This window comes from Meles meles, chromosome X (genome assembly GCF_922984935.1).
Source record: "Meles meles chromosome X, mMelMel3.1 paternal haplotype, whole genome shotgun sequence".
NCBI classification, from domain to species: Eukaryota; Metazoa; Chordata; class Mammalia; order Carnivora; family Mustelidae; genus Meles; species Meles meles.
The window spans coordinates 33721035-33734793 of NC_060087.1; the positions used below are offsets into that span (position 1 = coordinate 33721035).

Consider the following 13759-nt stretch of genomic DNA (forward strand, 5'->3'; position numbering starts at 1 on the left):
ATTGGTCTGTTGTCTCTCAGTTGTAGAAATTGGTTTCATTTCCTCCTATGCTTAGTTATGATTGAATTATTATGGACCCTTTTTCCGCAGCTTTTTTTGTGGTTTAAAGATTTAAAGTTCTTATGGAAACAAGATTTTCAGTTGACCAATGATTAGCTAATTTCTGATAATAGAAAAGGAAACTGATTGCCCCAGGCTGCTGTTTTCATTTCCTCATGGGAAGAAGAAGCAGAGCAAAGAAGAGAAGCAGACACAAGGCATTGAACGTCTGTCACCATGGGGAACTGGATTGAGAATGAAGGGCTCTCCATCTTTGTCGTCGTAAGTACCAATGAGAGAGAAATGATAAATTCTCAAACTTGTCTGGGTTCTCTGGGAAACTAAAAGAGGGCAAGTTTCTTGTTTGTTTGTTTTGCTTCTTTGTGAAATTGCACTGAAGCTGATTTACCATGTGAACACACGTCTATCTGTCAGCAGGACCGAGGGCAGTCTTCCAAACTTATTAATGAAAAGAATATATCCAGGGTCTCACTTCACCTACTTTATTTCTTGAGACTTTGGAGGTACTAAATCAGCCAGCATTTCACAGAGGGGGTAGAAGACATTTCATGCTAATGATCTCTGAGTCTAAGTTGTTTATCAATATTTACTCAGAGGCAAATTCTCTACTTTTTATGTGCTTATACCATTTAAAAATGAGCAATCGTAATTTTACACCATTTTCCAAATAACAGGTACAAGATTGGCTCATGTATGGGAGATGGCCTATTTTTCAGTGATTACAGCAAAAATAATTGAATTTCTCAGCTTTCTTTTTTAAAAAGTACCTTTTCTTCCTCTGAGGTAAACTTGAGTTATTTATGAGGTTTACAAAAATTCAAGAGGAGGAAATTGAAATAAACTAGACTCATATATACAGTGGATATATTATATATATTATATGTGACTATGTAAATCAATCTGATCTATCTTTAGAAATAATTTTTGTAAGTAAAGATAGGGCTAATTTTCAAATAGACATGTTAATCACTTTAGTTTTTTTTTTAACCATAACAAGGACCAACTATTATTTGCAGATGGCAGTCTCAGCAAAGCAATCACAGACAATTGGGAAAATAGAAATGTGATTTTTAAATAGCCTTTCCTAATAGCCAATGAAAGTATTGTACGGATGTTAAAAAGAACACTTGTCAGTGGAATTTGAAAGAATTTATCATGAAGTAAATATTGAGTCTGAGTTGCAGACACAGAGAGGAAGGGAGGCACAAATAAAAGAAAAACAAGAGATATTGTGCATTAAAAAATTATGCCAAACCAACATGCAAATGCAATATAGAATTCTTCTGAGGACTCAGAGCTGTTAACTTGATTTCTTATCACCGTTTTGAAAACAGACGACTCCCCTAGAAAACAAGTTCATATTATACTTTTGGCTCCTACCATTGTTTTCCCCAGAAGATGACCTCCTCCTGAATTGCACACTCATACGTTTGACAATAAAGGCACGGTCTGGAAAGCAAGAGTAAGAATGACAAGATTAGGGAATGGAGGAGTTGTTTAAATAGCTTCTTCCTAAAGAGATTGTTCTTAGGCATCTACGGACCTTTAATGGCGTTAAAGCACAGGTAGGAAAAGATCACTATGAAGCTGAAGGTTCGAGACTGAGCAGTGCCTCACTCAATGCAGTCAGTGCTTGGGATGAAAGGAGCAGTCAAAAGGTAGGAGGGTCGCTTTAAAAAAAAAAAATCCCATTCCCCTCACCCCCTCATTCATGTTCAATAGTCCCTCTTTGAAGAGTTAAGCAAAAGTTACCAAATAGAATTAAAGGCTTGACGTTTTAGCCTATGTGACTCCCACTAGCTGGGTGGGGGTGCTGTGTGCTGGCATCCCTGAGAGTAGAACACAGTGTCTTATGGGTGCAGGGGATGGCAGTAACCTATTCCTTTCCCTTCTCTTTTCGAGAAGACTCACCTGCTACTCCTTAAGAAGAAAAGAGGGATAAAACAACAGAGGTGAGATAGATTGATAATAACCTGGCATCCTGGCCCGGAGTAAAACCATCACAGGGAATGCCACAAGGTGGAAAGGTCACAATCACGAAGTGTAGGAAAGAGCTGACTCGTAGAAGGTCACACTCAGATGTGTAACTACCTTTGATGAAGGCTAGACTGGGGAAGTCCTGACCCTACTCTGACTCCGATCTTATGTGAAATCTACCCATTGAAATGTGGAAACATCACACAACTATTTCTCTTTTTGCAGCTGGTATGGCTGGGGATGAACGTCTTCCTCTTTATCCGGTTCTACAGGTTTTATGACATTGAACCTCAGTACCATTACACTCGAAAACTTCTTGGGGTGAGTATGAGTTCCATCTCATGCGATATTGACTGGCTTACATGTCTAATCAAAGATTCTGGTTCATATTCCTTTCAACACTTTAAATAAATGTTCTCACCAACCCAGACGGCACCATTACCTCGCTCCCTCCACTGCCCCTCCTGGGCAAGAGTCTTTAGGCCTTCCCCCTTGAGACAAACTAAAGTGTGTCAGAGAATCCCAACGGCATCCCTCCCCTCCCAAGAACTACTGTGCCACTGTTCAGCTTAAAGAAGAAATCTAATGCCAGCCCTGGAGTGGCAGGCAGATTTGGAGCGATTGATCCAAGGGTGACAAAGGTAGGACAAATGAGACTTTCCATATTCTTTAAATCATCTGATTCTTGACAACTGTCGTGCATGGAGAGCCCTGCATCTTGTGACATGTTGTGAAATGACCTTCAGGAAATAAGCCTCTCCCTCCAGATGGAGCCTTTGAGGAACCTGCCCAAGGGTCACATTCATTGACTAGGCCAGCAGAGTGAAGGCCCCCAACTTTCCTTGGGTCCATTAGCATTCTTGTTTTCCTTGAACTGCCAGGACTCTTCTTCATGACCAATGGCAACAATTACAATGACAGCTGGCCCCCACAGGATACCACTTTTTACATCATGCTGAAACTGTGAATTCATGACGTAACGCTAATTATAATATGTATTATATATCATATGTATACATAATTATACTACATAATAATACTGTGCTATTATAATTGTTGTTAACTAACTCAGGCTTATACTGAGAAGGACGATTTCCCTTTGTTTTCCCCTCCAAAGTATGCAACTTCTTTAGGCGTTACAAAGAAAAATTATAATGCCAAAGCATTACAGCAGACCAACATAAGTTACTGCTTAAGTGAGTCTAAGAGCTAAGAAAATCTTCTTTAGAAAGCCCCAGTTTCTATACCGAACTCTAACAAATAATACACATGCTTAAGTATTTAGGAGGAAGTGAACTGATGTCTGCAATGCATCAAAAATAAGATGTATTGACGGATGGCTAGAGGGATGGGCAGATGGATGGACAGCTCTGTGATGGGGGGGCCCTGGGAGATGGGAAAACGGGTGTTCATTGTGAAAATATTTCAGATTCTCCTTATGAAAATTTTCGTAGTAAAATGTTAGGGTGGGAGAGAAGGGCCAGGTTAAAACAAAGGATCCCAGCAGGCCCTCCAGGTAGACTCTTGGTTCTGGAGGACCTTCCTTCTCAGATAACTTGACGTCTCTGGTGGGCCTCATGCTGGGAACCCTGGAGAAGTGGTGGGGGGTGTTCTGTGCTCACAGGAGTTACCTGCTTCCTATCCCACATCTTCCAGTTTGCGCTGCCATTGGCCAGGGCCCCTGCAGCCTGCCTGAATTTCAACTGCATGCTGATTCTGCTGCCAGTCTGTCGAAATCTGCTCTCCTTCCTCAGGGGTTCCAGCGCGGTAAGAGCAAACATTTACAAAGTTGACGCTTCTCAAAATTTTCAAGGGCCATTACACTAAGTGTCCTTTCTGAGGAAAAGCAGACTAATGGTTTGTGAGGATTCCAACCTCTGTCCAGTATTTGCAAGCTGAACTATGCTTGATTCTCCATTTTATTTGTGTATCAGTTGTTGATGGAGTTCCCTGGGACAATTATTTAACTTGGAACAGACATTTAAGAAAAAAAACCAATCAACCTACAGCTCAAGAAGAGTCATAAAACACTTGGGCGTGCACACACACACACACACCCCAGACATACGTAATATAATATATTATGGAATTTATTAGACTGACATGGGATTTGGGAATTAATCCTACAGCATCATGTTTTTCAAAATTTTTAAGTCAGAGAAAATCTCTTTGTGGATAACATCCCAAGCAGGTGGAATCAAGGAGTCATGAGTCACTGTATACTGAGGGTGACTAAGAGGTACTGAGTCCATGGAATTGAGGAGTTTGGTGCTTTCTAAATGTCCAGGGTGTTTTTTTTTAACCCTCATTTCAACAATTTGGTGAGCCCCTAAATGTAGTATGTTAGAAGAAAGAAAAGATTGTGTAAGAAGAAACTTTGTGACCTATAAAATAGTATATGAATTTCTTTTTAAATTTAATTTTATTTTTTAATAATTTTAGAATTTCTTTTTTTAAATAGGCTTCTTTTTCTTTTTTTTTATTGTGTTATGTTAGTCACCAAATAGTACATCATTAGTTTTTGATGTAGTGTTCCAAGATTGTTTACATATAACACCCAGTGCATATGAATTTCTTATTGCTGTTATCACACAAAGATGAGAAACAGGGAACTTAAAATCTACTTAATCTGTGTACTACAAAGCCAAATCCAATGGGTTCCACAGAACATTAGAAATAAGGGGCTCTGGGGAATCAAAGAAGGGGGGATTAGGAATGGAGTTGGGGCAGGGAATGAAGAAAGGCTTCTTCGAAAAGGTGACATCAAATACGGGCATATAAGGATCAGACAAGCCACTAGGAGATAAAAATGAGAAAGACATTCTACCTGGAGAAAATGGAATGGGCCAATGCAAAGAAAATAGTGAGGAAATTACATTCATGAAAGTCCCATAGAAGCACGACATGTGGCTTCTCTTTGGATTTGTTTTCGGTTCCTGATCCCACCAAAGAGGGTAGCTTGGAAAAGCTAGGGATTGATGTCTTGGTGAGACCCATTCTACTGGATCATGAGTAACTACTAGCCTCTGTTTTTCATCTTAATAAAATGTATGTGTTTTATATTAACGAGCTATAAAAAATCTATTTAATGGAGATAATTTATAGAGGAGAGAAGTGAGCAGTGTACTTTGATGGGGATGTAGGGATTGTAAAGGCCACGTGTCTGAACTAAGGCTGCAGAGGACAGCTGGAACTTTCCTGGTAAACTAGGACCTTAAATGTAGACCTGAGAAGTTAATACTTAATTTGACGATCGTAGACTATTTGGGGGAAGGGAAGTGATCTAAATTGTCAATATCAAGTAGAATTTTCCTTGAGCTCTGCCTTATTTTTCCTAATCTTAGTAAATTTACTAGTTGATTTAACGAATATAGGGTTAGTGGGATCCAATTAACAGTAGACACTGATTACAAGGGTTTCTAAATAATTTTCCCCATCTAAGAAACCACAGAGGTAAAATTCCATTCAATTTCAAGTTGTAGCAGTGAGCCACCTCTTAAGTCCAAGGCCTGGCATATTGTAGGTGCCCAATGAACATTTGCTAAATGAAGCTCATGTACTGTAGCTTTTTGTTTTTAGGAAGGCACGATTCATTTTTTTGGCCTTCCCCCCTATGCCCTGTTTAAATACTTTCTGTTTAGAGGAAGTAAACCCTGAGAAACAGGCAGCGTTTTCACCAGGAGGGCGGGTTAAGAAATCCTTGTTACCGCCCAGGCCCAAATTTCACCGCTATTGAGCTGCCCTGCCTCGTGAAATGCACATGTTGTAATGGCCGCTTTCAGGCTTCCTGTGGCCCAGGAGGGAAGATCTTCAAGAGTGTCTTCAAAGACAGGGACGAAATAAGGCTGCTTTTCAAGTTGCAGAGATGTAAGAGAATATATTTTATAAAATTAGGAGCAAGCAACATTCTTTTAGAGACCGGAAGTGTCCCTCCTTCCGGGTTTCCCAACCTGAAGTGTGAACTTGGCAAACGAAACTTCTTTTCTGATTGGGATTAAAATGAGTGACCATCCTGTGATGGTCACTGTAGCTGCCCCCTACCGAGTCTTCGTACAGCTCGCCTCATAGAAGCTGCACGTCAAGTCAGCGACATGGGGATGAAATGAGACAGCAGTGTTGGAATTGAAACCTGGTTCTTTGTGCCCCGAGAGCCCATTCACTTTCCTATGTGCCACCGAAACTCAAAACCGTCTTCGTGTCATATGACGGTCTTCAAAAGTCCATCATATATGTGAATGCTGGAGCATGCTGAATAGCACAGGCCAGAAATGACAAGGTTGTTGTCACTTCAAGGATTTGCCAGTAGGACGTCCCGCAGACTGCACAGTCACAGAACTTCCATTCAGTTTCTAGTGGTCTTAACCAGTTAGACTTTGCTTTATAACCCTTCTGATATTTGAAGAAATAAAGCCCCAGTATTGGCCCACCCTGGGCAAGGTAAAGGCAAAGGCGCTCCGCCTACTTTGTTGCGTGGAATGGGGAATGACGGGGCCTAGCACACCGAATTTCCTAAGGAACACTTAATAATCCCTACCTTGCCATGTAGAAACTGAGTTCTAATCGATTGGAGTCCCAGTCTTCAGATCAGAAAGAAAAAGGAAGCTGAGAGAGTCAGCTCTTATCTGTAACCTTACATAGTCTGACAGTCAGAGGCCATCAGTGGGGCTCCGTATAACCACATGGTGTAGGGAAGTCTCTTGGACTTCCTGTTGCACGGGTTTGGTTTTTTGTTGCTGTTGTTGTTGTTGTTTTTAGCTGAAAAGCAGGTGAGACAATGCAACTGTAAGAATGAATATAACATTCCAAAAGTATATTAATTGACAAAGCTGTCAACTGTTGAATTGTCAGTCAACAAACATTTGTTGACTGCCAGCTGTGTGCTAGGTACTGGTGACATATGGTGAGTAAAGAGTAAAACTCAAGGAGCTTAGAGTTTTATGGAAGGGATAGAGAAGAAGCATGCAACTTCAAAGCTATCAACAGTGCTATACAAGTAAACTGATGTTCTCACTCATCGCATACCCTACTGCCACCAGGTTTGGACATCACTGGCAACTTCTTTGCCTGAGTTCTATAGACTCAAGGGTGGATTTTGTAATTTCCCCCAAATTGCTTATAAAATTTAAGTGAATTCGTGGCATGTGTGGTGAGACCAGCTGTACATAAAATAGAACTTTTAAGTTTCTGTAATGGTTCATGTTACAGAAACTCATGTTATACCCCCATTAAATATGAACTCCTTTTTGGTTCCATTTCTCACTTGAAAAAAAAAGTATTTTTAGCTCAGTGTGTTGAGTGTCCAGCTCTTGGTTTCAGCTCAGGTCATGATCCTGGGGTCCTCAGATGGAGCCCTACATTGGGCTCACTGCTCAGCAAGGAGTCCATTTCTCCCTCTCCCTCTGACCTTTTCCCCACTCTCCCTCTCTCACTTTCTCAAATAAATAAAATCTTTATCTTCAAAAAAATTTTTTTTCTCTTGTGGTTTGAACGCAGCATAGAAATTTGCTGAGATGATGTAATAATCTCCCTTACACTTGAATGTTAGCCTAGTGAGTTCAGGCTAGGCTCTAGGTGACAGTAAAAGAGAAACTTCCCTTTAGAAGTCAATGGCAAAGGGGTAGTTCAGTGAGGAAGTCATGGGACATCATGGCAACTTGCGTAATTAGGAGATAGCTGGCAATAATTCAGAAGCGACTGAAAGCATAAAAATGGTATCTGTGTGATGAGGAGGAACAAACAAACCCTAGGTGGTCACAGGCAGCAAAGCTCTTCCTTCCCACTCCACCAACCACCTGCCTTGCTCCCATTTTAGGAAATGGTATTTGGAAGCCCCATATAAACATGACTTGTGACTTCTCTTTGGATTTTTTTTTTGGCAGCGGGGGGCATCCTGAGCATATCATAGAGGGCAGCTGGGAAAAACTAAGGATTTGTGTCTCAGTGAGATCCATTCCAATGACCCATTGGTAACTAATGGCCTTTATTTTTTCATTTTTGGAGATGTATGTGTTTCATATCAACTAGCTTTTTAAAAAATTACCTATTATGATCAGAGTATTACAAATGGACTTTTTACTTCTCAAGCATTCAGTTCAATTTCTGATGGTGGCATCAGAATCTGTTGTTCCGCATTTTTGATGATCTATATTGATGATGATAAAGGTAGAACTATGGAGACACTGTAGAGGCCATATTAAAACCATATTCTTTTCTTCAAATTCAGCATGCAGAAGCCAGTGTATTACCCACCCCCCCAACCCCGCCAAAATTTCAAAACAGTTTGTCAGAAAGTAGAAAAGAAAACCGTGTGGCAGTATAGATATATGGGTAAATACATCACTATAGATTTAGAATAATCATCTTAGGTTCTAGAACAGTGAAAATGTAATTCATTCAACCAAATAATTATCAAGGGACTTTTAAAGAAAAAGATTTATTTATTTATTTATTTTGGAGAAAGAGAAAGAGAGAGAGAGGGCATGTAGAGGGGGTTGGAGGGGCAGAGGGAGAGGGCAGCAGAAACTTAAGCAGACTCTGTACTGAGTGTGGAACCTGATGTGGGGCTTGATCTCCCGACTCTGAGAGCAGGACCTGAGCCACACCAAGAGCCAGACGCCTAACTGACTATGCCACCCAGGTGCCCTAAGAGATATTTTTCTGAAGCATATGATACATTGCTCTGCATATAGGAAGCTTAATTTCTAGCTGGGGAGCCAAGCCATACAAGCTGAAAAGTTAAATAATGATACCAAAAAATAAATTCCTCAAATATTTATTAAACACCTCTTAGTGAATCTAGGAAACAGACTCATGAGAGAAGAACTGTGATAAATACATAGGTGAAGAAGTTAGAAACTGAGCATATTGGTGGTAGGACTGAGATCCAACACATGTATATCTGATGGCAAGTTTTGCAGAACTTGCCCTCTGAACTTTAATTCAGTACTGATTTCTGATCCTACTGTTCTCATTCTCTCAGTCTTAAGACTCTAAATGTGTTCCATCACTCCAGTAAGGACTATATTAATTATACGTTGCTGTGTAAAAGATTTCCACAAATTCAGTGGCTTAAAACAACCACAATTTATTAGCCAACAGTCCTGCCATTGAGAAGTGCAGCCCCCTGTGTTTGGTTGGGTTCTCTGCTCAGCATGTTACAAGGCTGAAGTCAAGGTGCCGAGTGGGCTGAATTCTCAAATGGAAACCCTGGGTAAAAATCTTCCAAACTCATTCTTGTTGGCAAAATTCAGTTCCTTGCAGTTGTGGGACTGAGGTTCCTGTCTCTTTGCTGAGAGCCATTCAGGGCCTGCTCTCAGATCATGAAAGTCTCTGTATTCCTTCCATCTGGCCTCCTCCATGTTCAAGCCAGCAACTTTGCACCAAATACTTTTCGTGCCTTGAATCTCTGAGTTCTTCAGTCTCTGAGTTCTGGACCCAGATTTGAAGGGCCATGTGATTGGCTCAGGCCCACCCAGATAATTTTCTCTTAAGGTCAACTTGGAACTTTCATGACCTCTGCAAAGTTCCTTTTGCCATATAATATAACAAACTCACAGGAGCGACATCCCATCATATTCAGAGTTCAGGTCCCAGACCCACTCAAAGGGAAGATATTATATAATGTCATTGGGGATCATCTTTGAATTCTGCCTGCTACAAGGACTCCAAGAAACTATGGAGGAACCTAGCAATTGGGAAACAGGAAAAAAGATATTTCTTTAAAATTGTAAAGAATATAAAGTAGTAAAACAATGTACAGCATTTGAAATAAACAGAAAAGATGACAAGGCTATATAAAAAACCAAAGACAATTTTTCACCAACAGAAATGTGAACTAAGTGATTTCAAACAGGAAACCCTTGTTTTGAGAACCTGAGTCATGTCCCACCTTCAGCCATGGACACTTAGTTGTAGCTGATGCTGTTAGTTTTTCAGTCATGTTCCCTCCACACTTGTGGTTCTATAGTGCATGGGCTCGCTGCCTTCTGCAAGCCTAACTCGTTCTCTGCCTGAGGATTTTCTTTCGGCCCTCTCCTGGGGCAAGCCTGAAATGCCCGGGAATCTATGCCCTTGGGACCAGCCCTTAGCCTGTGACAGTTGGAAGTCAAGGGATGAATTCCTAAGCTTTCTAATGCCTCAGGTTAAAAAAAGAAAGAAAGAAAAGAAAAGAAAAAGAAAAAAGAAAAGAAAACCTCTGGAGCATTTTCTATAGCTCTCAGAATCCTCTAATCAAAGAGACCATGGTATCATATGCTATACGATATGGTAGGATATATGGCAGTGGTAGCTGATCTGATAATACGCCCTTCTTTGACTGCCTTGTCTTCCCAGTCTCACTTCCCCTTGTTTTCTGTGATCACCTGTGGCTGAGTACTTACACGTAAAGTCTTTTTTTTTTTTTTAAGATTTTATTTATTTGACAGACAGAGATCACAAGTAGGCAGAGAGGCAGGCAGAGAGAGAGGAGAGTGGAGGAAGCAGGCTCCCTGCTGAGCAGAGAGCCTGATGCGGGGCTCAATCCCAGGACCCTGGGATCATGACCTGAGCTGAAGGCAGAGGCTTTAACCCACTGAGCCACCCAGGTGCCCCTACACGTAAAGTCTTGTCTCAGGTTTTTTTTTTAGACTTGTAAAGTAATAGTGACTATATTATTGCATCTGGTTTGGTGGAAAATGGTGTGAACCTTAAAGACAAAGAGACTTGCATCCCAGCCAATGTGAGATTTAACTTTAATTTTTTTAATCTTAAAATGAGGACAATCATTCTTATCTTGTTGCCACTGAATGAGATAATGATTATGGGTAAACTGCCTGGCTCACAGAAAGCATTCAGTGAAGCCTAATTCTTTCTTCCTTTCTCTGGAATCCTGTGTCTTCCTCCATGGTAGTATTGCTGTGGTCCTGGGAGTCTGCTCTCATGGTGTCATGTTCTCTGTAGATAGATGTAGCTAACTGAGAGATAGTGGAGTAAGCACAATTTCCCACACAACTACATTTTTTTTCTATAAAATCAGAACATTTTATTAAAAATAACTAAGCCACCGGGCGCCAGGGTGGCTCAGTCGGTTAAGTGTCTGACTCTTGATTTCAACCCAGGTCTCCATCTCAGGGTCATGAGTTCAAGCCCTGTATTGGGCTTCATGCTGGCCATGGAGCCTACTTAGAAAAAATAATAAGTCAAATATTAAACAACTCTAGATTAGAACCAGATATACTTAGATTACTTATACTAAGTACTTATACTAAGATTTTTTTTTTCTTTTGTTTTGCACTTGGCTCTCCTTAGCAATTCTCTGTATCTCTATGGCAGTACATTTAGACTTGGGAACAAAGCAGCCAAAGCAAGCCAGTTTTCAGGAGGACAAAGTTTGGATTTAATCATAAGGCGGAGTTTGTTTTTTTCTACTTTGGGCATTGACCTGAATCAAGATTCAAATCCACATCCTCTAACATGTATCAGAAGGACAGTCACACTTGAGTACCGACCAAAATAGTATTTTTAAAAATATTTTATTTATTTATTTGACAGGCAGAGATTACAAGTAGGCAGAGAGGCAGGCAGAGGAAGGAAGAAGAGGAAGAAGAGGAGGAAGCAGGCTCCCTGCTGAGCAGAGAGCCCAATGTAGGGCTCAATCCCAAGACCCTGGGATCATGACCTGAGCTGAAGGCAGAGGCTTTAACCCACTGAGCCACCCAGGCGCCCCCAAAATTGCATTTTTAATGTCAAGCTAATCATACAAGGTATGAAATATCAGAATATTGATACTCTGGCATCTGATAGATTTAAATCCCAACTCTGCCACTTATTAACTATGTGACCTAAGGCTACCTCCCCACAGGTTTTTCCCTAACCTGTTATACAGTGATAATAATGGTCCCTCCCTGCTAGGACTGATGCGAAAATGAAGAGTCAGAATGCACATAAAACATTTAAAACAGCTCCTTGCCCAAGCTCTTTGTAAATACTACCTATCGTACTTTTTGCTATTAATATTTGGTTAATCATATCTCCTTGCAATGTTGTCTCTGTCAACAGAGGTGGGTGGATATTTTCTTCCCCCCACAGTGTATGTCTTCGAAGGGTGTTGTTCTAAAACTATTCACTTATTCTAGAGCTATTCACTAGTCTGTGTCCCCATTAGACTTTCAGGGTCATGTGAAATGCATACACCTTTCCTATGACGCTGCCGGTATTCCAGGGAGAGCTAACTCTTGAATCTCTCACCTAACTAACACTTAACTTACTGGTTGACACCTTCACAAAGATGAGCCTTTGCTACCTGCCAGTGAGGAACTGTGGGGGAGCTCACAAACATTCTGGGATGCGAAAAAGTGATGGAGAAGACACAGAGACAGAGAGTTCCTCCTTCAGGTCCAGGTAAAATATGCAGAGACTGGTTGTAGAGACCTAACGAACTTCAACGAACTTCTCCAGGCTTTTGGGGCTGAGCTGGTTGTGCTTGTGTGTGATTGCTCAGGAACCTGTCAGGTAGGCTACTCACTGGCTGGTTGACCTTAGGAAGATGATTACAAGTAACTGAGCCTCTGTTTTCTCATCTATCAAAGGCATAGAATGACAGTGTTTTCGGGGTGGTTATGAAAATTAAGTGAGACGATCTGTATCTACTGTCTGACACACAGAAAACCTTCTTGGTAACAATTACTGTTTTGTTCTTTTCCCCTTAATCCTTGGTAACAATTACCATTTTTTTCTTTTCCCCTTAATGCAAAGTGCTGTTCCACAAGAATTCGAAGACAACTGGACAGGAACCTCACTTTCCATAAAATGGTGGCGTGGATGATTGCGCTTCACACTGGTGAGCTGATTAAGATATGTGAGATTGCAAAGAAAACTTGAAACCAGACAGTTCCCTCTTCTCATAGATACCTTTTATTTTAGAAGAGGTCAGCCTTTTCAGGTAGATCAGGTGGTGATTGGCTATGTTGTATTTTTTTTTTAATTTTAACTGAAGTATACTTAACATACAGCGTCCTGTTTGTTTCGGGTGTATGACATAGTGATTCGACAATGACATACGTTATAAAATGCTTACCACGATACACGGAGTTATCGTCTGCCATCACACAAAGTTAGTACACTATTATTGACTACATTCCCTGTGCTGTACTTTAGCCCACTGTGAGTTATTTGTTTTATAACTGGAAGTTTATATCTCTTAATCTTCTTCACCTATTTTGCCCACCCCCTCACTCCCAACCCTTCTGGCAACCACCCGTTTGCTGTCTGTATTTATAAGTCTGTTTCTGGTTCGTTTGGTTTGGTTAATTTGGTTTTGAGATTCTACATATAAGTGAAACCATACGGTATTTGTCTTTCTCTGTCTGATTGATTTCACATAGCATATTATCCTTTAGGTCCATCCATGTTGTTGCAAATGACAAGGTTTTCATTCTATTTTATGGCTGAGTATATTATGATATATGTATTATATACCACTTCTTCTTTATCCATTCACCTATAGATGGACACTTAGGTTGCTTCCATATCTTGGCTATTGTAAATAATGCTGCTATAAACATGGGGGCGCATATATCTTTTTTTTCAAATTAGTGTTTTCATTTTCTTTGGGTATAATTACTGGATTATATGGTATTTCTTTTTTTAGTTTTTTTGAGGCAACTCCATAGTATTTTCCATGGTGGCTGCACCAATTTACATTCCCACCAAGATATGTTGTACTTTTTGAATGTATTCTGTTAAA

At 40.5% G+C, this 13759-nt stretch overlaps 1 protein-coding gene across 1 annotated transcript in view; it reads left to right on the plus strand.

The window, feature by feature from the left end:
• Positions 1 to 229: 229 nt before the first annotated feature.
• The window catches only part of LOC123935432 (cytochrome b-245 heavy chain), a 32943-nt gene continuing 19413 nt past the window's right edge, over positions 230 to 13759 (plus strand). Inside the window, exons 1-4 of the mRNA XM_045996246.1 lie at positions 230 to 321; positions 2263 to 2358; positions 3694 to 3804; positions 12769 to 12853. Coding sequence (XP_045852202.1) covers positions 277 to 321; positions 2263 to 2358; positions 3694 to 3804; positions 12769 to 12853 — 337 coding nt within the window. The 5' untranslated portion in view covers positions 230 to 276. The remainder of the gene's footprint in view (positions 322 to 2262; positions 2359 to 3693; positions 3805 to 12768; positions 12854 to 13759) is intronic.